At 42.7% G+C, this 26,393-nt stretch overlaps 1 protein-coding gene across 1 annotated transcript in view; it reads left to right on the top strand.

The window, feature by feature from the left end:
- The window catches only part of LOC115135062 (serine protease HTRA1A-like), a 39,388-nt gene extending 13,556 nt beyond the window's left edge, over nucleotides 1-25,832 (top strand). Inside the window, exons 4-9 of the mRNA XM_029669298.2 lie at nucleotides 19,899-20,093; nucleotides 20,183-20,215; nucleotides 20,818-20,932; nucleotides 21,185-21,242; nucleotides 21,505-21,600; nucleotides 25,196-25,832. Coding sequence (XP_029525158.1) covers nucleotides 19,899-20,093; nucleotides 20,183-20,215; nucleotides 20,818-20,932; nucleotides 21,185-21,242; nucleotides 21,505-21,600; nucleotides 25,196-25,364 — 666 coding nt within the window. The 3' untranslated portion in view covers nucleotides 25,365-25,832. The remainder of the gene's footprint in view (nucleotides 1-19,898; nucleotides 20,094-20,182; nucleotides 20,216-20,817; nucleotides 20,933-21,184; nucleotides 21,243-21,504; nucleotides 21,601-25,195) is intronic.
- Nucleotides 25,833-26,393: the final 561 nt, after the last annotated feature.

Genomic DNA, 26,393 nt, shown 5'->3' with positions numbered 1-26,393 from the left:
TCTTTAAGAAATGGCTTTCTTCTTGCCACTCTTCCATAAAGGCCAGATTTGTGCAATATACGACTGATTGTTGTCCTATGGACAGAGTCTCCCACCTCAGCTGTAGATCTCTGCAGTTCATCCAGAGTGATCATGGGCCTCTTGGCTGCATCTATGATCAGTCTTCTCCTTGTATGAGCTGAAAGTTTAGAGGGACGGCCAGGTCTTGGTAGATTTGCAGTGGTCTGATACTCCTTCCATTTCAATATTATCGCTTGCACAGTGCTCCTTGGGATGTTTAAAGCTTGGGAAATCTTTTTGTATCCAAATCCGGCTTTAAAGTTCTTCACAACAGTATCTCGGACCTGCCTGGTGTGTTCCTTGTTCTTCATGATGCTCTCTGCGCTTTTAACGGACCTCTGAGACTATCACAGTGCAGGTGCATTTATACGGAGACTTGATTACACACAGGTGGATTGTATTTATCATCAGTCATTTAGGTCAACATTGGATCATTCAGAGATCCTCACTGAACTTCTGGAGAGAGTTTGCTGCACTGAAAGTAAAGGGGCTGAATAATTTTGCGCGCCCAATGTTTCCTTTTTTGATTTGTTAAAAAAGTTTGAAATATCCAACAAATGTCGTTCCACTTCAGGATTGTGTCCCACTTGTTGTTGATTCTTCACAAAAAATACAGTTTTATATCTTTATGTTTGAAGCCTGAAATGTGGCAAAAGGTCGCAAAGTTCAAGGGGGCCGAATACTTTCGCAAGGCACTGTAGAAATACTGGTGTGCAAAAGAGCAGAAAACACAAACAAATATGGGGATGAGGTAGGTAGTTGGTTGGATGGGCTATTTACAGATGGGCTATGTACAGCTGCAGCAATCGGTAAGCTGTTCTGACAGCTAACTCTTTTTTAAATTTATTTTTTAACTCTGTTTATTAAGTTTTACACACACACACACACATAGACAAGACAAAGCAATATAAATAATATACTCAACTAGAAAAAAAATACAAATAAAAATACAAATAAAAAAATAGCTTTAAAGATACCATACTTTAGACAAGTTAAACATACCAGGCAGAAGGCTACAGAGGTTAAAGGGCAATCTATAGTACAGGGACAGAGCAAACACCTCACCATTGTTCCTGTAAACAGTCAAGGGATAAGGGTGGAGAAATGCAACCACTCACAGAGAGTCATGGCCACAGACCGACCATCCACTGGACAGTTTTTTTTTACAATGCTTTAAAATAAAAAAATTAAATGATTATTCATGTAGGCGTGAACAAAGTGTAAAAATAACTGGGAAAAACAAGCTCACACTTCAGTCTCTGCCCGAGCAAGATGAACAAGGCATCTGCGGATCACAATCAATAAGCACATGGACCTTAATGCCCCCCCCAGCAAAAACACAGAGAGAGGCTCCTCCAACCCTTAAGTCACAGACTTATTTTTGTATTAATTGGAATGCCATCAGAGGATGGACTGTTTAAAGTAAGACCGGAATGGAGCCCAAGCCTCAAACAGTTTGGGGTTCCCACGTGAATTGAATTAGATTTTTTTCTAGTTTCAGAGAGCACAACACATCCCTCACCCAATATTTATAAGATGGGGAGCTGCCATCTTCCAGTTCTGTAGTATTAGCCGTCTAGCTAAAAGAGTTGTATAAGCAACAGTGTCCGACTGGATTCTTGATAGGGGGGTACCCATGGGCAGTACTCCAAAAAGGGCTGTAAGGGGAGACGGATCTATAACAGTGTCATATATATCAGAGAAACATTTAAATATTAATTCCCAGAAACCTGACAGTTTATGACAGCCCCAAAACATATGCAACAGTGTAGCTGGTTCCACTTTACATCTGACACAGGTAGAATCAAAATCAGAGAATATTCTTCCAAGTTTGGCCCCCGACCAGTGGATACGGTGAACCACCTTGAATTGAATGAGGCTGTGTCTAGTGCTAAAAGAGGACGAGTGCACCCTGTGCAGCACAGATTCCCAGGCGTCTTCCCCAAGTTCCTCCCCCAAATCCTTTTCCCATCGAGTCTTTAAAGGCACCAAAGAAGGGTTCTGTAAGTCATGAATGATTGCATATACATCTGAAATTGGGCCCCTAGGAAGCTTGTTCAGCTCCAAGATGCTCTCTATAGCTGTATTCGCAGGCCTATTGGGAAATCCAGGTGTGTTAGCCCTGACAAAGTTTCTAGTCTGGAGATAGCGGAAAAAGTGGGATTGGGGGAGATTGAACTTTTCCTGCAGCTGAGAAAAAGAGGCAAATGTATCATCAAAGAATAATTGGGCTAGCGAGGAGAGGCCTAGTGAGTGCCAAATGCCAAAAGCCCCATCATTCAAAGATGGAGGAAATAAAATGTTCTGATTGATTGGGCCTGATAGAGAAAAGCCTCGGAGGTTAAAGGCTAAACGGAACTGATTCCAAATTTTAAGAGACTGCTTTACAATTGGGTTGACACACCTTTTGCCTAGGGACACTGGGAGAAACGAGCACAGCACAGAGGAAGGTGCTGCAGGTTTACATGATTCAGACTCCATCTGGACCCAGAGTGGTCTAGGGCCAGTAGGATCAGTCTGCAGCCAGTACAGAACGGCTCTGAAATTTGCAGCCCAGTAGTATGTCTGAAAATTTGGTAGAGCTAAACCCCCCAATGACCTAGGCTTCTGTAAATGTTTTCTACCAATCCGTGGTACCTTGCCATCCCAAATAAAATGCATGAATGTTTGATCTAGTGAAATAAAAAAAGATTTTGGAATAAAAATGGGTAAACATTTAAATAAATATAAAAATTTGGGCAACACATTCATTTTAATGACATTAATCCTTCCGATAAGAGAAAGGGGAAGCGAATTCCAAAAAGAAAAAGATTGTTTCAATCTGTCTGCTAGAGGAACAAAGTTTTCCTGAAACAAATTTGAATATTTCCTTGTCACTTTTACTCCCAAGTAAGTGAATTGATCCCGGACAATCCTAAACTGAGAACTTGTAATAGAGCACTTTAAAGCAGCCTTGTTTACCGGAAAAAGCTCACTCTTGCCTAGATTCAGCTTGTACCCTGAGATTGATCCAAACTTTTTAAGAACAGATAGGGCACGTGGCAATGAGGTATCGGGGTTGGAGATAAACAAAAGGAGGTCGTCAGCATATAGCGAGACTTTCTGCTCCCAGCCCGCCCTGATTATGCCTTGAATGGCATCATTAGAGCGTAGTGCAATGGCGAGAGGCTCGATTGCCAAAGCAAACGACAAGGGGGAGAGTGGGCAACCCTGACTGGATCCGCGGTGCAAGGGAAAATAGCCAGAGGACAAGTTATTAGTCCGTACCGAAGCCATGGGGGAAAAATAAAGAATCTTTATCCACGCAATGAATTTGGGGCCAAAGCCAAATCTATAAAAGGCAGCTGTTAGGTAATCCCACTCAACGCGGTCAAACGCTTTTTCGGCATCAAGTGAGACCACCACCTCCGGGTCCTCCGACACTGGGGAGTACAGTATATTCATAAGGCGCCTAATATTGAAAAATAAATGCCTATTTCTCACAAAGCCAGTCTGGTCAGAGTGTATTACTTGGTGCAGCAAGCCTTCCATACGGATGGCTAAAATCTTAGCTAGGATTTTGTAATCACAGTTTAAAAGCGAGATTGGGCGATAGGATCCACATTCCAGGGGGTCTTTGTTTTTCTTTAGTAGTAATGAAATTGAAGCCTGATAAAGACTAGGCGGTAGCTTTGAAGTATTGAGGCACTCTGCAAATAGTCGAGACAAGAATGGGCAAAGCAGACCAGAAAACGTCCTGTAAAATTTGGTTGGAAAACCGTCCGGACCCGGTGACTTACCACTTTTCATTGCGGACACTGCTGTTGCAATCTCCTCAAACATAAATTCTTCTTCTAGATAGTCATGGGAGTCTGTATCAATTGAAGGCATATTCAAGCCATTAAAGAAGGAGTCAATCAGCAAGTGGTCTTGAGGGGATTCAGAGGTGTATAGCGCAGAGTAAAATTGTTTAAATTGATCATTGATCTCTTTATGTATAACTGTGGTGGCACCAGACGGGGTCCTTATTTGTGGGATTAAACGTGAGGCCTCAGATTTACGGATCTGATGCGCAAGGAGTTTACTGGCCTTGTCGCCTTGTTCATAGACTTTGTATCGAGCTCGCAAGAGTAACTGTTCAGCTTGCCTGGTAGAAAGCTCATCAAATTCAGATTGGAGTAGTTGGCGCTCTTTATGCAGATCAGAGGAAGGATCCGTAGCATACTTCTCATCCAGTGTGGCTATGGACTCGCTCAGGTCCCGAAGTCGCTGGGAGCGAACTCTGTTTTGGTTGGCTGTATAAGAAATAATTTGGCCACGTAGCTATGCTTTGAGAGACTCCCATATGGTAGAGCAGGACATACCTGGTGTTGAATTAGTTTCTAGGAATAAGGTGATTTCAGAAGAGATGAAATTGACAAACTCCTTATCTGAGAGTAAAATGGGGTTGAGACGCCATTGATAACACATAGGAGGTCGCTGGGGAAACTCTAGTTCAAGCACTAATGGTGAATGGTCAGAGATAACAATACTCTCGTAAGTACACTGCCGAAGGTTAGGCAGAAGTTTTTTGTCCAAAAAGAAGTAATCAATCCGGGAGTATGTTTGATGAACATGAGAATAAAAGGAATATTGTCTATCTGTAGGATGTAGGAAACGCCAGGCCTCAAACATAGCATATTTCTGAAGAAAGGATTGAATAAGTAGGGCACATTTAGATGGGCCTGTATTTGTTTGTGAGGACTTGTCAAGAACTGGGGACATTTTACAGTTGAAATCCCCCCCTAAAATCAACAAATGAGAATCTAAATTGGGAATAGTAGACAGAAAGGAAGAAATGAAACTTGTGTCATCCCAATTGGGAGCATAAACACTAGCCAAAACAAGAGGGGTAGAAAACAGTTCACCGGTTACTATGATGTATCGTCCCTTAGGATCAGCAATAACCTCAGAAGCTACAAAGGGAGTAGCTTTATCAACCAGAATAGCAGCACCTCTTGATTTACTATGAAAGTTTGAGTGGAACACTTGACCAACCCAGTCCTTACGCATCCTAAAATGCTCACCAGTCCTCAAGGGAGTCTCTTGTAGAAATGCAATATTTGCATTCAAACCCTTTAAGTGTGTCAACACCCTCTTACGCTTCACCGGGTTGTTAACCCCTTTGGTATTCCAAGAAATGTACTTGATCGTATTATTTCGGCCCCTCTGGGCATTCCCGTTATTCAACCCTGTCATTAGAGCATAGAATGGAAAAGCAATGAGCGCCCAAAACCCCCAGAATAACTTGTCTCAGAGTAATAATGTACGGTGGTAAATGTTTGGAAAAAGTACAGAAAAAAAACAGATAAAAAAACTAAAAAGACAGAATGACAACATTAGAACTGAACAATTCAACCTGCCCCCCACCCCCCCCCCATCCCAGACAATACCTCCCCAAACGAGGTACAAGCCTAAATAGAACATGTTCTCTTCGCACAGTATGTCTGTGAGAGTGCCTAAACCTAAACCCACAGTCCCGCTCTTTAAAGTCGCATTTTGTTAGTGGATCAAGCAGCAAAAAGAAAGATTTGTATGTATTTTTCAAATAAAAAAAAGAAGAATCCCTTGTGCAAACGGAATGACGAAAGCACCACTTGTAGATGTATATAATTGTATTCCCAGTCTTATAACAGGCATTGAGAGGGAAAATAAATCAAATGTATAAAGGCTCTCAGCCAAAAATCTAATTTGAAGTAAGGAAATCGTAGTAAGACCATCAAAAATAATAGTAATTATAATAGTAGTCTAGTTGAAGCTGAGACAGCTTACAACCAATACCAAAAAACTACGTGGGCATGAATGACGCTCAAAACGTTTAAAATTAAAACGAGGCCCCAAAAACCGTGTAGCCTCGGGAGACATTTACTGTTAACTGGGTCAATGCAAACGGATGCAGTAAACAAATAACCAAAAATATTTTGAGTCACCGAGACAATGTGTAAACAAACTAAATAGGTGAGCGAGATAAGGCACGCACACTAGACGATCAAAACATTAGATCACCTCAAATAAGCCTGAATAGTTTCACCAACTATACAAGACTAGCCTGTTATGTCTAAGCATAATTGAACCACAAGTGGGTTACTTACTATCCACAGTACGCAAGCAACAGTTGCTGAACTGTGAGCATATTCAAGACTTCTTGATGTGACGTTGAATGTGAGCCATAGCCTCATCCGGAGATTCAAATGTGTAGTCTTTACCCTCGTGAGATATCCATAGGGCCGGGAATCGCAGTCCATACTTCACACTTGGATGGTCCCGAAGTACTCGTTTGGCCTGTCCGAAAGCTGCGCGCTGCCTGGAAACAGTGGGGGAGTAGTCCTGGTAGATGGAAAAGCTCTGTCCTTGAAAGCTCAGAGTGGTATTGCGGGCTCGTCGGAGGATCTCCATCTTCTCATGAAAAAAGTGCACTCGAAGAATTATGTCACGGGGCCTCTCCCCATCCCGGGGCTTTGGGCGCAGCGACCGGTGGGCTCGATCAATCAGGGGCTTTTCATCTAAGGCAAGAACATCCTTCAGCAGCCCCGAAACGAAATCCGTGGCGCGATGCATTTCGGCGGACTCTGGGACCGATACAAGTCTCAGATTATTGCGGCGAGAGAATCTCTCTAGACTCACGCAGCTCTCCTTCACCTTTTTCAAATCCGCAGCTAGGCGTTTAACTTCAGCCTCCAGGGATGTAGTTAAATCGGAGACATTAGTAGCGGAGGCCTCCAGTGCCGCAATCGTTGTAGTGTGTGACGCAGTTGTTGTTTTGAGTATTGTGATTGCTGGCACAGTCTCGTTCCGCAGGATGGTTAAATCTGCTTTTAAAGTATCAGAAACCTCCTGTATTCTGGCCTCAATCGTAGCAACCACCTGTGTTTTCATTTCAACTATCTCAGAGCGTAGTAGTTTGATGGCCTCGAGAATGTTCATTTCAGCGCCGCCAGGCCAAGCCGCGCCCCCGGTTAAAGTGTGCGTCCCTGGGCCCTCAGACTCAGGAGAGGGCGGTGATGAGAGCGGGTCTTGTAGACCGGGTTTTCTCAAAGTCATGCTTTTGGCCTTATGTTTGGTCGACATGCTGACATTCGGAAGCAAAGTAGTCTTGTTTTTTACGGAAAGGGATCACCAAATTAATATATAAGATATAAGTCTCCAACTTCAGTGATTTTTCGCCAAAGTCAAGGATTGGTAAGATCCAGGGTATGTTTGGCAGCATGAGTAAAGAAGGCTTTGTTCCGAAATTTAACTTTGGATTGGAGATGCTTAATGTGAGTCTGGAAGGAGAGTTTACATTCTAGCCAGACACCGAGGTACAGTTGAAGTCGGAAGTTTACATACACTGTCATTAAAACTCGTTATTCAACCATTCCACAAATGTCTTGTTAACAAACTATAGTTTTGGCGAGTCGGTTAGGACATCTACTTTGTGCATGACACAAGTCATTTTTCCAACAATTGTTTACAGACAGATTATTTCAATTAAAATTCACTATATCACAATTCCAGTGGGTCAGAAGTTTACATACACTAAGTTGACTGTGCTGTTAAACAGCTTGGAAAATTCCAGAAAATGACGTCATGGCTTTAGAAGCTTCTGATAGGCTAATTGACACCATTTGAGTCAATTGGAGGTGTACCTGTGGATGTGTTTCAAGGCCTACCTTCAAACTCAGTGCCTCTTTGCTTGACATCATGGGAAAATCAAAAGAAGTCAGCCAAGACCTCAGAAAAGAAAATTGTAGACCTCCACATGTCTGGTTCATCCTTGGGAGCAATTTCCAAACACCTAAAGGTATCACGTTCATCTGCACAAACAATAGTACGCAAGTATAAACACCATGGGACCATACAGTCGTCATACTGCCTGTTCAACATAACCTGAAAGGCAGCTCAGCAAGGAAGAAGAAACGGCTCCAAAACCACCATAAAAGAGCCAGACTACGGTTTGCAACTACACATGGGGACAAAGATCATTTGGAGAAATGTCCTCTGATCTGATGAAACAAAAATAGAACTGTTTGGGCACAATGACCATCTTTAAGTTTGGAGGAAAAAGGGGGAGGCTTGCAAGCCGAAGAACACCATCGCAACCGTGAAACACAGGGGTGGCAGCATCATGCTGTGGTGTGTATGTTAACTTCAGAGTTCAACTGTATTTATAGTTGTCCACATATTCTAAGTCAGAACCATCCCAATCAGTGATGCTAGTTTTTTGGGCGGATGCGGGCAGCGATCGGTTGAAGAGCATGCATTTAGTTTATCTAGCATTTAAGTGCAGTTGGAGGCCACTGAAGGAGTGTTGTATGGCGTTGAAGCTTGTTTGGAGGTTTGTTAACACAGTGTCCAAAGAAGGGCCAGATGTATACAGAATGGTGTCGTCTGCATAGAGGTGGATCAAAGAATCACATCAATCAAAGAGTCGGCCCGAGAAATGAACTCTGTGGCACCCCCATAGAGACTGCCAGAGGTCCGGATAACAGGCCCTCCGATTTGACACACTGAATTCTATCTGAGAAGTAGTTAGTGAACCAGGTGAGGCAGTCATTAGAGAAACCAAGGCTGTTGAGTCTGCTGATAAGAATACGGTGATTGACAGAGTTGAAAGCCTTGGCCAGGTCAATGAAGACGGCTGCACAGTACTGTCTTTTATCAATGGTGGTTATGATATTGTTTAGGACCTTGAGCGTGGCTGAGGTGCACCCGTGACCTGCTCGGAAACCAGATTGCATAGCGGAGATGGTACGATGGGATTCGAAATGGTCAGTGATCTGTTTGTTAACTTGACTTTCGAAGACTTTAGAAAGGCAGGGCAGGATGGATATAGGTCTGTAACAGTTTGGGTCTAGAGTGTCTCCCCCTTTGAAGAGGGAGATGACCACGGCCGCTTTCCAATCTTTAGGAATCTTAGACAATACGAAAGGGAGGTTGAACAGACTAGTAATAGGGATTGCAACAATGGCAGCGGATAATTTTAGGAAGAGAGTGTCCAGATTGTATAGCCCAGCTGATTTGTAGGGATCCAAATTTTGCAGCTCTTTCAGAACATCAGCTGTCTGGATTTGGGGAAAGGGGGGGGGGGGCAGTTGCTGTGGGGGGTGCAGAGCTGTTGGCCGGTGTTGGGGTAGCCAGGTGGAAAGCATGGCCAGCCGTAGAGAAATGCTTATTGAAATTCTCGATTATTGTGGATTTATCAGTGGTGACAGTGTTTCCCAGTCTAAGTGCAGTGGGCAGCTGCGAGGAGGTACTCTTATTCTCCATGGACTTTACAGTGTCCCAAAAGTTTTTTAAATTAGTGCTGCAGGATGTAAATTTCTGTTTGAAAAAGCTAAGCTTTGCTTTCCTAACTGACTGTGTGTATTGGTTCCTGATTTCCCTGAAAAGTTGCATATCGCGGGGAATATTCAAAGCTAGTGCAGTACGCCACAGGGTGTACTACACTAGCCTCGAATAGTCCCCACGATATGCAACTTTTCAGGGAAACCAGGAATATGCAACTACAATGCCATTGGATGAATCCCGGAACATATTCCAGTCTGTGCTAGCAAAAATCCTGTAGTGTAGCATCCGTGTCATCTGACCACTTCCGTATTGAGCGAGTCACTGGTACTTCCTGCTTTAGTTTTTGCTTGTAAGCAGGAATCAGGAGGATAGAATTATGGTCAGATTTGCCAAATGGAGGGCGGGAGAGCTTTGTATGCATCTCTGTGTGTGGAGTAAAGGTGGTCTAGGATTTTTTTCCCCCTGGTTGCACATGTGACATGCTGGTAAAATAAATGGTAAAACTGATTTAAGTTTGCCTGCATTAAAGTCCCCGGGCCGCTAGGAGCCAGCTCCACTTTGTGGTGGTAAATAGATGGCTACGAATAATACAGATGAGAACTCTCTTGGTAGATAGTGTGGTCGACAGCTTATCATAAGGTACTCTACCTCAGGTGAGCAACACCTCGAGACTTAATATTAGACAGCGCACCAGCTGTTATTGACAAAAAGACACACACCTCCACCCCTCGTCTTACCAGAGGTAGCGTCTCTGTTCTGCCGGTGCATAGAAAATCCTGCTAGCTCTATATTGTCCATTTCTTCGTTCAGCCACGTCTTGGTGAGACATAAGATGTTACAGTTTTTAATGTCCCGTTGGTAGGATAATCTTAATAGTAGGTCATCAATTTTATTTTCTAATGATTGCATATTAGCAAGGAGAATGGAAGGCAGTGGGAGTTTAGTTGCTCGCCTCTGGCTTCTGCGTCCCCTTTCCGGGCGTCTTTTCTTCTCGCAAAAGGCGGGGACCTGGGCCTGTTCCAGTGAAAGCAGGATATCCTTCTCGTCGGACTCATTAAAGGAAAAAGTTTATTTCAGTCTGCAGTGAGTAATCGATATTCTGATGTCCAGAAGTTATTTTTGGTCATAAGAGACGGTAGCAGCAACATTATGTACACTAAGTTTTTTTTCAAAGTTAAACAAAACTCCACAAAAAATAACAAAATTGCACAATTGGTTGGGAGAATGTAGAACGTCAGCCATGTTCTTCGGCGCAGTCTTTATATGAAACAGTGGGTCAGTACCAATACCATATTAACAATGTGCAGGTATACTGGAGTGGTAGGGGTAGATATAGGGGTAAGGTGGCTAGCCATCAGGGTATATGATAAACAGTTGCAGAGGCGTATACTATGATTATATGTGAGTGTGTGTGCTTGTGTAGAGACAGTATGAATGTGTGTGCATGTTATGTGTGTGAGCAAATTAAGTGTGTGAGTGTCAATGTGATTGTGTGTGAGTGAGTGCAAAAATAAAAAATAAATGAAAGGATAAATGCAGACAGTCCCTGTTGCCATTTTGTTAGCTATTTAGCGGTCTTATGGCTTGGGGATAGAAGCTGTTCAGGAGCCTGTTGGTGTTAGACTTATTGCTCCGGTACAGTTTGTTAAGCGCCAGCTCGTTGTATTTCTTGTCCTGAGGTGGAATATATACAGCAGTCATGCTAACAGCTGAAAAAGCTCTCAGAAGGCAGAAGGGTCAGCATTTGACCATCAGGTATTCCAAGACGGGTGAACAATGGGTCGAAACTTCAGCATACCATTTGCTGTTGGTGAAGAGTTATAACCCTCTCCCTCTCGATTTCCCTGAATTAATTTTCATGTCCGCTCGGTGAATGGAGAATCCATTGAGTTGGATAGCCATGGGGGGCATCTTGTCTGAACGCCATGTTTCAGAAAAGCAGAGAATATTGCAGTTACGAGCTTCACATTGATAGCAAAATCGCAATCGGATGTCCATCTTATTACCAAGTCATTGGCCAATAGAATGGAGAGAAGAGGTGGCCGGTTTTCCCTTTGTCTTAACCTCGCCTGGACTCCCTCTCTCCTGCCTGTTTTGTTGCCGACATTTTCTTTTTTTGGGCAGCCCGGAATTGAAGAAAGAGCCCAGGGCAGATGAGTCAATGTTAAAGCTGGAATTGAGGTTAGTAACTGCCAATCTTCACAATATTCCTTCAAATTGAAACTTTATGGAATATTATAAGTGGCATAAATAAGAGGGTTTGAGGAGTGTGACTTTACACAGTAGCTCCCATGCTATTTAATCCCTGCCTATGAGCGTGAGTGGGAATGACATTGAGAGTTTCAACTCCCAGGAGGCAGATTGGATTTTAAGTACAGCCTTTCAGGCCAACAGCAGCCATCTTGGTGCAGTACTTTCCAATATCTTACAACTGCAAATCTAGACACCACTAGCAAATGTGAGCAACAATTGAACAATAACAATGACTTAATATCATTCCCTATTAAACATCAGCGGAGTCAGAATTACAAGATGAAGGAAGATGTTATTGGTAGAAAGTTGTTGTTCAGCTTGATAACACAGCTTGTTTGAGAGGTGCAACATGTGCAACGAAGTGGTCCTTGTAAACGCTGGCATTCAACACATAGTTAATGTTGGCAATGGCATTCAGATAAAAATACTTCAGAGACAACAGTCATTAGGAAACGATTCTCTGAAATAAACTTGGAATACATTCTGCAAAGACTCATTACCAGCAGATGAAAACCCATGTCATGCTCCAATGAGCAAATAGTTTTGATAGCAAAAGTTCTGCTCATAAATGGCATGGAGGCAGGCCATGCAAGGTTTTTGCAGAGGCAGCGTACAGTAACATAGAGAGATTGTTGCTTTGTGGACTAGTGGGATACACATCCCACATGAATCATATTCGACAGCCATATGAAGGAATGTCTGGCACCCAGTCAAAGCCACAGGCTAGGAGTAACTGCACCGCAGAATGGCTCGCAGAGCATTCCCTCGCTTCAATGCACAGCTGAAAAGACACTCACGACAAGGACAGGGCTGCACACAGCATCGGCCAAAACGCCAAGACAAGCACAAGGTTATGTTTTCTTTTATGCGGCCTACAGTGGTTCCCCAAACTGGCCCTGGAAGACTACTGTGCTATACACCCTGGTCTACATTCAATACACATACTAGACAACTGGAAGGTGATATCAGACCCAAAGCAGTGATCCATGGACGTCTGAAGAAAAGATTATGGATGGAAAATACAGCATCATTACTTCTCAAAAAACTGTTTCAAGACACTGAAAAGTCGAATGATTTGTGCCCTGTGGTAAGACTACCATCCAACTACTGGTTGACCATGACAGCCCAGTACCTGACTGTAGATTGACCATATAACCCGTGCCCCACTCTGGCTACATAGCTAAGACAGCTGTTGAAATCTTTGCCCCAGTTTTCTCTCCTGTGTGAGAAAGTGTCTACCCAGCCTGCCCAGTGGGCACAGTCCCAGTTCCATGACTAACCCCCACAGTGGGACAGGACAGAGGCTATGGGCTAGTGGGAGAGGGGAGGAGGTCTGACTCATGACACCCCAGCTAATGAAACAGTGGGTACGGCAGGGGAGGGTGGATGTGAGGGAAAGAGTCGACTAGAGATGGAAAGTGTCAGTGAGAGAGTAATTAGAGGATGAAAGAGAGAGGGAGATAATTAAAGGCCAAAATAAAGGAAAAGTTGGAATATCCTAATTTGTATGAAAAATACAGTGTTGTCACAGTTACAGCCTCAGGGCTTCAGGTCTGTACTCTTTTAAGTATGTATTTATTTCCCTCCTTTCCTCACTCTCCCTCCATCTGTCCCTCTCTTGCCTCAAGTGTGCGTCATGAGTATGGGTGACTTCTGTCAAACTTTGTATTTCATATCAGCACACTGAGAGAGAATCAATCACATGTTTATGACTGTGAGCTTTGAAAGTTGACTCTTTGAATGTAGAATACCCTCTCTTCCCCCTCGGTGCTTCATGAGAAGCAGAGTTTATTGGAGGCTGGGTCGGTCCGTTCTTGTGTGGTGTACCCTCGTCTCTGGGGAAGACATTACACGTCTGCAGCTACATTAGTCTGTCTGCAGAAGTTGGGACTTCAGAGGATGGGAAGGGGAAAGGGGAAAAGTGCTACATTCATTTCTGACAGAGAGAGAATGTGATGGAGAGGCAGACAAAGACAGAGGGAATGTGGCCTGGAAAACGGATCCATATGTCTGCAAAGCTAAGTGATCTAATAGGCTAATGAGATGGCTGTGTGATGTGACGCTGGGAAGATAAAGCTAGAAGTCATCAAGCGGGGGAAAGAGCAGCTTGTTAACCCTATCCACTCCCTCACTCACTTCCTCAACTGTCTGTGGTGCAAAGTAGCGCACTGTCGGTGTCCTCAGTTTAGAATATTTGAGATGATTTTGTTCATGGAAGTCATGTCAACAGACTGAGGACAGTTAAACACACCCAACCAAATAAAGACACCACATCCTCATCAATAAATACAGTGAGTATATGTGTCTCAGTACTCAAGCACAATTGTTAGTCTGTATGCTCCCCAGGTCGTCCACCTCCTAAAGGGTGGTAGGATGACTAGCGCTGGCTAGACCGACCACGGCTCTTATTGGTCCCTGTTAAGGAGACATCCAGGACATGCTTTGTTTCTCAGTGGAAAGAGTGGCGTCCTTCAGAAAGAAGCAGAGGGAAAATTAATCACATCCTCGTCTCATCCGTCATTTCACTCGCTCTCCCACAATTGCTTCCATCCTTGCGGAAGCAGCGTGTCGGGACGAGGGCCAAGGGAAGCAGACTGGCCTTACTCTTTTATTCGATGCTCCAGACAAGGCCTAGTTTGTAGATGGTTGTTTCCCAGGCCAGCGATGCAGTGGAAGAGAGACCCATACATCCCAACTGCATTTTATCAGATCTGCATGGCCCACAGATTAAAGGCGTGTGGTGTCTAGCCGCCCGTTGGTGAGATGCCATCCAGTCTTCCAGGGTGTCTGTAAATCATGCTGGGAACACAGAGGGAGCTTACGACCATGTGTTTGCTGTTGTGTTGGCTGTGGCATTTACAACAACATGTGCACCATATTGATCCCCAGAGCTGATGGTTCTGCAAGTATTATCATGTTGGATCAAGCTCCTCTTTATCCACTGAGGCACATCCCTTGGGACAAAGTTTATGTGTAGCCAAAGTAGCATTCACCCACACACGGTCACACCATTTGCTAGTGGCCCCATGATATGTATGCATGGTAGCATAGGACTAAAAAGTTAACATAATACCTACAGATGCGCTGTCTTAATTTGACCCTGCTTCTCACAGCAGGAAAATAATCCTACAGTAACAGGAAATGTGAATTATTATGTGGATTATAATACATTTTGTAGGGGTTGATACATTATTAGATCAATGTTTTGTTACCGCAAATCAAGTACTGACATTTTTAAGCGGAAATGAGTAACTTTAGAAATATTTTGTAAAACCTTGAATACACTACAATTTGCGTATTGCCTTGAAGTCCCCTATAAGAAAAGCACAGTAGTGATCACAGCAAAGACTCTAGAAGTGGTTATAGGTTTAATCACCAAACAGAGGGTGTGTGTGTTTCACTGGCATGTCTCTGTGCTGTTTACAGTTGTTTTTTGTTCGGGTTGATGTAAAAGTAACCCTTTTTCTCAGGTTTGCATACGCCTTCGAATTTATTAGCGACAGTCCATCAAAGCGTGAGGCTTGACAAAAAACAAGTTTGCACCTGGGATCAAGTCATAAAAGTTCATGTAATGGGTTTTTAAGTGATTCCAAACAGCCAAAGCTGTCATTTGAAACAAAGACTTGTCTACAGCAACAAAGGAGGTATTTTCCTCGTCGGTCCTTCCACCATCTCACATGGCAAACACTCTAGATGTACAGTACAATTTTGGTTGAGATGATAGGATAAAGCCTATTGTGCCATTCTCAGTTATCTTCTGTATGAGCCAGTGGAGACCTTGGGAAATGGGTATTTTTTTATTAATAGAAAAATTGAAATTTCAATTGAAAGTTTGAAGTTAAGATCTAGAACAAGGCAGTAGTGCATTTAACTGAAAGCATCTCACATGATGTTAGGGACGGCCAATGCAGGAGAGGGTTGACTGCTCCTCTTGTTGTCCCTCTCACCACCTCTCCTTAATGAGGTCATTGTCATGGGTTGACAGGGTTCGATACTGTGACCAAAACAGTCGCTTTTGCAACCTTTTGACTGGGCAGTGCGACACACATTTTTAGATGGTCGCAAGAGTGCCAGTGAAACAAATGTATCTGGTCACGTACATTTTTGGTTCACGGGTTGCTTTTTTTTTTTATCTTCGTGATTTATTCAAACTGTTATGTGCAATTGACAAAACATAAACCAACTTTCTAAAGAGCGAACAATGGCACAGGAATGCCCCTGTCTGTGTGTGTCAGGGCTTGACATGAATGGGAGGTTTTGGAAACCCTCCAGACCAGTCAATCATCCCTGTTGTGGCCAGTGAAAAGATTAGGCCATTTTAATAATGCTATTTTTAATCTTGGCTATGTAAATTATTAAAAAGATGGATTCCCGAAGCTGTTTTTTTTGTGTCGAGAACATGGTGTCTATTTAGTCAGGCAATTCCCACATTATTCTGACATACACTGAGTGTACAAAACATTAAGGACACGTTCCTAATATTGAGTTGCACCCCACCCCTTGCCCTCAGAACAGCTTCAATTCGTGGGAGGATGGACTCTACAAGGTGTCGAAAGCGTTCCACACGGATGCTGGCCCATGTTTACTCCAGTGCTTCTCACAGATGCGCCTGCCACCTACTGCTATACCCCTTTCAAAGGCACATTCATATTTTGTCTTGCCCATTCACCCTCTGAATGGCACACACACACAATCCATGTCTCAAGGCAAAAAAATCCTTCTTTAACCTGTCTTCTCCCCTTCATCTATATTGATTTAAGTGGATTTAACAAGTGACATCAATAAGGGATCATAGCTTTGACCTGGATTCACCTGGTCAGTCTATGTCATGGAAATAGCAGGTGTCCTTAATGTTTTGTACACTCAGTGTATTTTAGAAGGACAAAATTACGTGAATGTGAATGCTTACTGCCATTGGGTAGGCTTATAAAAAAAGGCATTATTCTTAAAGTACTAACTTTACATACATTTTTTCTTCTTTTCTATAGGTTTTTTTTTTTGTATGAAAGATCAAATGACCTGCTATTGAAATTATGCATGCATCATTCAGTTTCCTGTCAAGTCTTGACCTGGGCCAGTATTTTTGTTCCTTTGAGCCAGTAGCTTTCAGTTGCAGGGCACTGGCCCTGTGTACTACTTGCAAATTTAACTGAATGTCAAGCCTTGCTATGTGCGGTGCGTGTCGCCATGTAGACTATATGTCTACCACTGTTTGTAGCTATTAGCAATGCTAATGATAGCCAAATTGTTTTTGGGTAGATGGAAAGGCAATTAAAAGTTAACTACAAAGTAGCCTATGCCTACCTGGCAGAATCATGATTATTTGCATCAATCCAGTGGCCATTTTGTTTTGAAAACCATCACAAGTATGCTACAAAAACACTGCTAGCCAAATACAACTGTCTGGCTGGTGTGCACCTGAATGAAAGGGGTACTACACTAAAAATTCTAAATTTCTCCGATTTGACCCAGACCTCAAAAAAGGTTCCCTATTTTGGTTTAAGCATTGTTGTTGACATATAACATCCAATTTGGTTGTTTTTCTATTAAAACGGGTGCTTTTGAGAGCAAAAGAATGTGGGAAATGACAGTCCAGCTCTCTATTTTATTGCCGTTGTATCGTTTTGGTATCAAGTATATTTCATATTCTACCCTCTGGAAGGTTGCATAGAAAATAACACATGGCACTTTGACATTTGCAATTAATACATTTTGCACTTTATTTTAACAGTCTCTTTTCTTTGCTGTTAGAGTTCATCTTCCCAACTCAAAGAATACAAGCTAATTTGAAAGATGGCTAGCCATTGTTAGCCTGGTTTTGTATGGAATGCAAGAACATAATGGGACACAGGCCAGGTCAATTCTCATTGTTTGTAATAAAAAAAAAATGTGCGACCAAATCATGTGCAACAGTGCCACCAGTGGAAAAAGTAAGTATAGAACTCTGGATGAGTGTTAATGCATTAAGGCCAGCCCATGGTCCAAAATAACCTGGTGAGTCACTTATGGTCAAGAGAAAGTCAGAACCACCAAAATTACATATACAGTATTCGACTCGGTATCAAAAAGTAGCTGAGTACAAGTGGTTAGTAGGTGATAGCTAGACTAACAGTCCTCACACATGAATAGTCATGCCATTTGATGTTTGTTTTATTCCTATTCACACCTAGACACTCCCACCCTCAAGGGCTCATATCAGCTAGCCTTGGCATCCACAGTGTATGAGTTAATGTGTGTACACATGACTGTACCACCCACAAATCAGTGGCCACATTGTGTGTAAGCAGATGGATATGTGCAGGTGTGTGTCAAGTTGTGTTTTTCATTATTCACTGGGCTGAGACATTTCAATAAGCGACAGGACGATTTTATAATGATCACGCTGTTATTACCAGTATCACCACAGCAAGCGGTTGGTAGACCGTCTCAGTGTTAGGGATTCAGATCGGGCTGACTTCTCTCACTTCCTCCCTCCATCTGCTTATCCCTTTAACTCGGTGGGGTCAAGGTACGGGGTGGTGTGTGTGTGTGTGTGAGGGTGTGTGTGTGTGAGGGTGGGGAGTCCAGACTGGATAGCAGTTCACAGACTGCTATTCCGGTGTCAAGTCTGGATGAAAGAAATTAGAGGGAGGGGTGATGGGGTTACGCACTTTCATCTTCTAACTGTCATCTTCTATTAATACCTAGGCTACACCTCAGGGGTCAAGTTCGCACTCAGTTCCCGCAACCCAAAAAGCTAAAATGGCGTCTTATAGTGTTAGATGGATTTAATACTGTATAAAGACCTATTCAGCTATTGTTGGCAGCGGTCAGCAGTCAAAAGTGGCCCTTATGTTGTGTCGTCACTCCACAGAGTTGACAATCACCATGTAATAACCAAGTGTGTACACCATATTGGAAAGGAAAATCTAGTGTTATCATATTTTATGATGGCACTGCACTATGAATATCCCTGGGTAGTTGATTACAGGACTTGTTTCTGTGTTTGCATACAGAGACTTTTGTCTGTGTGTATCTTTGGCTTGTTGGCCAGTCAGTCTCAGTTACCTTAGCTTCCACACTGTGACTCTATTTATAACCCAGGGTAAACTAAATGGATACAGGGGAACAACCGGGAAAGGTCTCAAGATTGTGCTGTTGTCGGGAGTTTGTTGGGTGGTGTGTTGGGAACCACACACTCAACTTGATGTGGCGACGCGTAGGCTATGACCATACACTCATTGGCTATGACTGGACAGAAGGGAGATGATTTCATGCAGACAGGGTAACGGTGGATGGATAAATATACCCTCTGTCTGTCTAGGCACTGTTTCTGGCTCATGGTTTCCTTACCATGGCGTCTCAGTCGTTGAAGAATTTAACGTGAATAGATTTGTACTGTTTTATGAGGTACTAGCCAGTGGCCACTAATAAAAGAGATGCACTGTGATAGGAGAAAAATGAGGATGGATAAAAAAAACATTGTAGTTACTCCACAATACTAACCAAATTGACAGAATGAAAATAAGGACGCCTGTACAGAATAAAAATTTTCAAAAGCATGCATCCCATCCTGTTTACAACAAGGCACGAAAGTAATACTGTATAAGATTTGGCAAAGCAACTAACTTTTTGTCTTTTTTTTTGCCCCAAAGTTTTATGTTTGATCCTCCTAGGTTTTGTATTGAAGTCAATGTACCAAGAGGAGGACGGAAGCTAGCTGTCCTCCGGCTATACCATGGTGCTACCCTATAGAGTGCTTGTCACGTATACTACCTCTCCAGCCTCTAGGTCATAAGGCTGCTGATTATCCCGTACACCTGTCACCATCGTCAAGCGCACCGGCGCCTCATGACACTCACCTGGACTCCATCACCTCCCTGATTACCTCCCCTATATCTGTCACTCCCCTTGGTTCTTTCCTCAGGTGTTATTGACTCTATTTCATGTCGGTGCATTGTTTGTGTTTCATGTTTACTGTTTTTTATTATTTATTAAAACACTCACTCCCTGTACTTGCTTCCTGACTCTCAGCGCACTCATTACAGTGTTATTGAGGCTACTATAGACTATTTGGTGAAATTAATATATTTAGTACAGTTTTATCTAAAAAGGATAACTTCTTCAATGTTTTACTATTGACATTTTTATGAAATTCACTGAGGATGGTCCTTCCATTCCTCCTCTGAGGAGCCTCTAATGGTATGTATGTGGGGAAGGATAGCTTTACGGCCCACAGTTTCTAGTGCTGCTGCTTATCAATGTTACTGAGGGATGTGTACCTATTAATATCTCCCCCTAACCTGTCCCCTCTACAGATCAAGCTTCCTGTGCTGATGTTGGGGCGTTCGTCAGACCTGAGGCCTGGGGAGTTTGTGGTGGCCATCGGAAGCCCCTTCTCTCTCCAGAACACAGTTACCACAGGAATAGTCAGCACAACCCAACGAGGGGGCAAGGAGCTGGGCCTACGCAACTCTGAAATGGAATACATTCAGACAGACGCTATTATCAACGTGAGTCTGTGAACACATGCACGCACATAAACACACATCACAAAGGATTGTGAACTGAGAACCGAAGTAATCTTCTTTTCTGTTTACAGTATGGTAATTCAGGAGGCCCTCTGGTGAATCTGGTGAGAATACTGTTTGTTTATTGACAGCTAAACAGTTTTTGTACATGTCTAATAGACAGCAGATAATGTGTCTGAATGATGGCACATAATATTTTGAGACTGTATGCAACTGTGTGATTGCGTGTTACTGTCACGACTTCCACCGAAATCGGTCCCTCTCCTTGTTCGGGCGGCGTTTGGCGGTCGACGTCACCGGTCTTCTAGCCATCGCCGATCCACCTTTCATTTTCCATATGTTTTGTCTTGTCTTCCCACACACCTGGTTTCAATTCCATCATTACATGTTGTGTATTTAACCCTCTGCCCCCCCCCCCCCATGTCCTTGTCCGGAATTGTTTGTAGTGCTTGTACACGTTATGCTGGTGTGTAACGGGTTTTGTTAACCCATTGATTTATTGTTCTGTTTACGGTGGTTTTGTTTATTAAACTGCGCCGTTGTAAATCAGTTTCTGCTCTCCTGCGCCTGACTTCTCTGCCGCCAGTACGCACCCCCCTACAGTTACGGTGTTATTAATGTGTCACTTTGTTTGATCATGAGTGATTCTGGTCAGTCTGGTTCAGACACTACATGAATGACTTTATTATTGACTGTGTTATTGAAGGATGGTGAGGTGATCGGGATCAACACTCTGAAAGTGACGGCTGGTATCTCATTCGCCATCCCCTCTGACAAGATCCAAGAGTTCCTGACTGAATCCTACGACAGACTGTCCGGAGGTAGGACGTTAAATCACTATGGTCATCCTGTGTGTAACATCTAAATATGTCCCCTTAGTGTAAGGTCCTGTCTACACTCTTATCCACATGTTTTGAGGATAACCATAAACACTTCCAGACGTTTTGATTCAAGCCCCTTTATAACTAATCTTAACCCATGGCCTAGGTTCAGAATCACTCAAATATCTTCCAAGTCAAAAGGTAAACCCCATTGCAAACCTGGTGGTTTTTCTTCTTATTGTGTTTCCGTAGGAAGAGCTGTGACAAAGAAGAGATACATTGGTGTGAGGATGATGACACTCACCCCAGCGTAAGTAGATCCTTAGTCACTGGTTATACTTGCAATGAAATGGATAAAGATGGTACTTTTCCTCTCTAGGACCGTCAACTCCCGATAAGTGCAAAGAAAGATTTGAGACTGTGAATGTGTACACTAAACTGGAAAATGCAGTTATTCAAAGCTGTCAAAAAGAATGTATTTGAACTGGACCTGGTGAACTGCATTTCAGTTTGATACGGAAAACAGAGAACTTCTTCTTAAAACGGAGCACCTCTTCCCCTTCACTCTGTAGGTTAACCAAGGAGCTGAAGGTTCGACACAAAGACTTCCCAGATGTCACCTCTGGAGCGTACGTCATGGAGGTGATATCTAAAACGCCGGCCGCGGCGTAAGTACAAACTAACAGGGATAGTAGAAACTCACTCCGTCTCACCAACAGTGGGGGTTTCTTATGAGTGTGAGGACAAGTTGTCTGACTTTTTCTGTGCTAAGGGATATTTGCTTTGGCTCCTTCCGCTGACTGTACACATGTTTCAAATTTATATAGACCCTCAACGCCCAACTCTCCCCACACAAACTCACTCACATTCACACTCTCTCTCCAGTTTTCACGTGCGCGCGCGCACACACACACACACACAACCCCCCTTACTAAAACATTGCTGAGACTCACTTTAAAATTCTTGTTCACCCACTCAAGAATCCCCTCCCGACCACAGTTCTACCAGAGAGGGGTTGGGGGACACTGAGGTCAGCCATCCCCTTCCTCCCTCAAGCAGCAAGGGTTATGCTGTGGTTTTCCTGGGACCACTCACCCAACCCTAGTACACTCTCTGTGTTTCATTGGAGGTATAAGTGTTAGTCATGTTTTCCTGAGGAGAATGTGGAAGTGTGGCTGTATTATAAGTGGTGGTGGCGGCCACTGTTCACATGTGTGATTAGAGAGTAGTTGTGTGCAAATTGGAGGCATTGATATCACTTCTGGTAACCGCTCCAGTCTTTGTGCAATTTAGTTTTACTAGATTTCTATTCTGGGTGTGTTTAGTCTATGGGAGTGTGTTGCACAAAGCAGTCTCCACCTGACTTACTGTAATTATTGTGGTCTTGATGAAGGATACGTGAAAGGGGTCAATTTGTGTTCATTGTAGCACTATAAAGTAAGGCATCATAGAATGTGTGGAAGGCAACAAGGCCAATGGAATCCATTCTTAGCTGATTGTCAGTGCAATAAAGACCAATATTGAGTCTATACCTTAAAATGATTATCTTATAGCTAGGACTGAGCGGTATATTGCATTTTACTATATATAGGGTGTCCACCAACTCTGCTCTGATTGGTTGAATATGTGCTTTGGTGATGACATTTTCCTTCCTTATGTTATGTAATACATTTTACCAAGATGTTTGGATTCGTTCAGTGGGGTCTTCCTCTAACATACATTATGATTATATCCAAAAAGTCGGATTTCATAACCTAATACATCCCATAATAAGCACCTAGCTGTGTTGACAGAGCGACACAGCTTTCTTGCCGAAGCATTTGAGGATTTTACATTTTGTGGTCGCCATCTTCCAAGTTGTTTCCGCAGGTCGCAAATAGCAAAATTAGCATGCCACAATATGAATTAAATGTAAAAGGCTTTGAAAATAAAAAGCTTGCGGGACGCTCAGTGCTCCATTTATATTTCACAGAGATGCGCTTGTTTTGTGAGAAGTCTTTGAAAAAGAACAGGAACTTCAAATGAATATGAACAGTGTATACTAAAATATGAGAATACTACATGTCTCAAATTCGACATCTATCTTACCCATATTGTTTTAATGGTGATTTCAAGACAACTGAGAACTCGGAAAAGAATGAGGTCAAATCATGACATCAGTGGTCTTCAGGTCAGAAAGTCAGAGCTCTAGAACAATGCAGATTTTCCAAGTTAGATGACAGTTCAAACTATTTTTCCCCTTCAGAGCTAGTTTGTCCAGTTGTTCCCCATTATCTTGAAAGCACTGCAGTCGGAAGTCAGAGATTTCCGAGTTCTCAGTTGTCCCCAGTTGTTTTGAACGTGGCATATGTCCTCCGGTTTTGAGAAGAAATATGACGAGTATTTAAACCGTTCAATACAACTGGGAACTCAGAAATAAACAAGCTCCGACTGGGAAAAATAGTTATGAACGGTCATCCAGTTCGGATTTCCAAGTTGGAAACTCTGGCTCAGACTTTCCGATTTGAAGATCACTGACATCATGATTTCAGCTAGTTCCCAGTTGTCTTGAAAGCACCATATATTCTCGCACAGCATCCAGCCTAGCTGACGCGATGCTAGTTTCCTGATGATTTTTTTATTTTTATTTACTACTTTTTTTCCTCTGGCCCCCATTTAGTCACCTTAATTTTGACAATCCTACAAGGGTAAAAACGCCAATAAAGGTTGAACTGATTATGATAGAGACATGAGGTTTGGACCATTGGTTTTCTTAAAGGATTATCCACAATTAACATATTATTTTCCAATTGGTCAAAAGATGCGACAGCCTACTATATACCGGTATTGATGCATGGACCAGTTTGGGTTTTTACTTAACCTTCTATAACGGTATTTCAATGTTTGGTTTGTGCCCCCTGTCACTCAAGGAGAGAGCAGTTGCTCAACCATGGAGTCACTAGTACTTTCTTGCTGTTCACTCTGCAGTCTGCATGGTCAGATAGATGCAACAAGATGTTGGTGACATGCTGCTTCCTACAAGCATTCTATAATTACACTTTTATGTTTGTCTTTTCTTAGCAAGTTGTGGCTGAAATAAAGCTTGTTAGCCGCCAATGCCAATTGCTAGTTTGCTGGCTAGCTAGGTTGCTAAATGTACAGTACTAAGAGCAGTGTTGTAGTGAATGGTGTACGCATTATACCCATACGCTCACTTCTTACCACGGTGCGTATCAACGTAGTGTAGTAGAGGTACGTATACGCCATATGAATTAATACGTCTGATGGAATATTTCAGAATGTTTCGCTTAAAATGTTGATAAACTATTATTTCTACACATTTTCACTGCAGCAAGGTTCACAGTGGTAGGCCAATCTGCAAATGTTCCAAAATACAAATAGCAGGAAAACAGTGTTCTAAAATGCACACCGCACATGCAAGTGGTTTCATGGACAGAGATGTAAATATGAAATCCATTAGAACTATCATGGGTTGCTAATATGACTAGGATAATGCCATTGGCTGCTAGACAATGAAAGAAAACCAATAGAACAGGAGAACGCATATAAGTCATATAAAATAATTGCCTCCACCTTTCTATGGTGCGATTTTTGTCTATAGGCTAACGTTACTATGAAGTTAAACATCCAGCTTTCAAACAATGAAGGAACCGGAAAAATATAGCAGTGCTAATGATAGACCTAACCGTCTTCTGGTAGATTGAAAGGCTTTCCCCAAAACCGTATTAAATGTTAACTAGCTACAAAGTAGCCTATCCCTACCGGACAGAATGATACCATGATTATTTGCATCAATCAAGTAGCCATTTAAACTCAAAAATCAAAAACATGTTTAATGTTTTTTCCAACTTTAAAAGTGGTCTCCTGATGTGGTTTAAACATTGTTGGGCCAGTTGTTTTTCTATTTTAAAAATGTCGTGCACATTGAGGAAATGACGACAAAAGTGCAAGAAATGGATTTAAACTGCTGAAAATATTTTTGGGGTTTGAAGTTGGATTGAACAGTAATGAAACAATTAGATTGGAGAAAACCCAATTGAAATCACAGATAATTTACGTGTTGCCACTCTTGGGTCTTGGGTAATGAACTACTCATAAAGAATATTTAGAACTTTTATTATTAAAAAACATAAATTACTGTAAAAAATGTGAAAAATATTCTGATTTGATATTTTGTCCATATTGCCCAGCATTATACCTAACCGTTCCATCCAGCATGTTTCTTTCTGTCGTTCTCATTGTGATGTGACCTTCTCTTCTCAGTGGCGGTCTGAAAGAGCATGATGTGATCATCTCCATCAATGGCCAGCAGATCACCTCTGCAACCGACGTCAGCACCATCATAAAGAAGGACACCACGCTGCAGGTGGTGGTTCGCCGTGGTAACGAGGACACCATCATCACCATCACTCCCATGGAGATCGACCCCTGACCCCCCCAGCCCCACCAATGAGTTGGTGCTCATTACCATCACCAATAGACCTTATATGGACGTGTGCTTTTAATCACACCCCATGGAGTATCTGTGGCCTTTAGGGTTTTGTGGCGCCATGCGTCCAGCCAGGTTAAGACCGCCTTGGAAAGGAACGCTTGTATAGAGCATCTCAGCAGAGTTGTAATTCCTCATCCATGTGTATTACACTTATATTATTATACGCTTCTACTACTGTTTACTGTTAAACACAAGCCAGTTGACCTGTTGTGATCTGCCTGTTTTGTTGTTTTATACTGACTGATTGTTCAGATGGAGGCCCACCATGGCAATCTAAAACAATGTGGAGAGCAGCTCTGGGCGAGTTGTGCAATTATTGTTTTCTAAATTCCTTACCTAAGTACTGTAGTTTTATGGTTTGTTTGTCGATGACATTTACGAAGAAGATAATAAAGACTTGTAACTGCGTTTTATGATCATAATTTTAATGTTGGAAGTGTAAGGATCAACATGCAGTGCTTACGTCTCTCATTGACAATCTTTTTCAAGCACTCTCTCTCTTTTTCTCTGTATCTCTCTCATTTACACACACACACTGTGATGGACTGCATCCGGACTGAGATTAGGTTTACAATATTTTTATTTGAGTGAGTATGAGCTTTGCCATGACACACACACACACTCACGAGGAAGACAAAGTTGATGTGGGGCTGTTTTTTAAATTTAGTTGTACTGCCTCCATAAGGGTTTGATACTGGCCTGGTGTGGCAGTTGGGCCAGGGGCCCTGGCTGTAGGCTGACCTCACAGGGAGGAGAATGGTCAACCTATGTGATCCAGATGAGGTCCTACGGATGATGAGACACTCACATGAAGACACTCTACCCAAGATCTTTACCAATACATCACGATGCAGTCGTATTATTAAAAGTCCCTGCCATCACTTCATAGGCATAGCCTACAGGCATAACATAATCATGTAAGAGGACTGGTACACATTCTAGACATCATGGCAAGCAGGTTATGGGCAG

Source organism: Oncorhynchus nerka, linkage group LG10, assembly GCF_034236695.1.
Source record: "Oncorhynchus nerka isolate Pitt River linkage group LG10, Oner_Uvic_2.0, whole genome shotgun sequence".
In the NCBI taxonomy this organism is placed as follows: Eukaryota; Metazoa; Chordata; class Actinopteri; order Salmoniformes; family Salmonidae; genus Oncorhynchus; species Oncorhynchus nerka.
The sequence above is the reverse complement of the archived record's forward strand: the minus strand, read 5'-3'. Positions and strand labels throughout refer to the sequence as shown.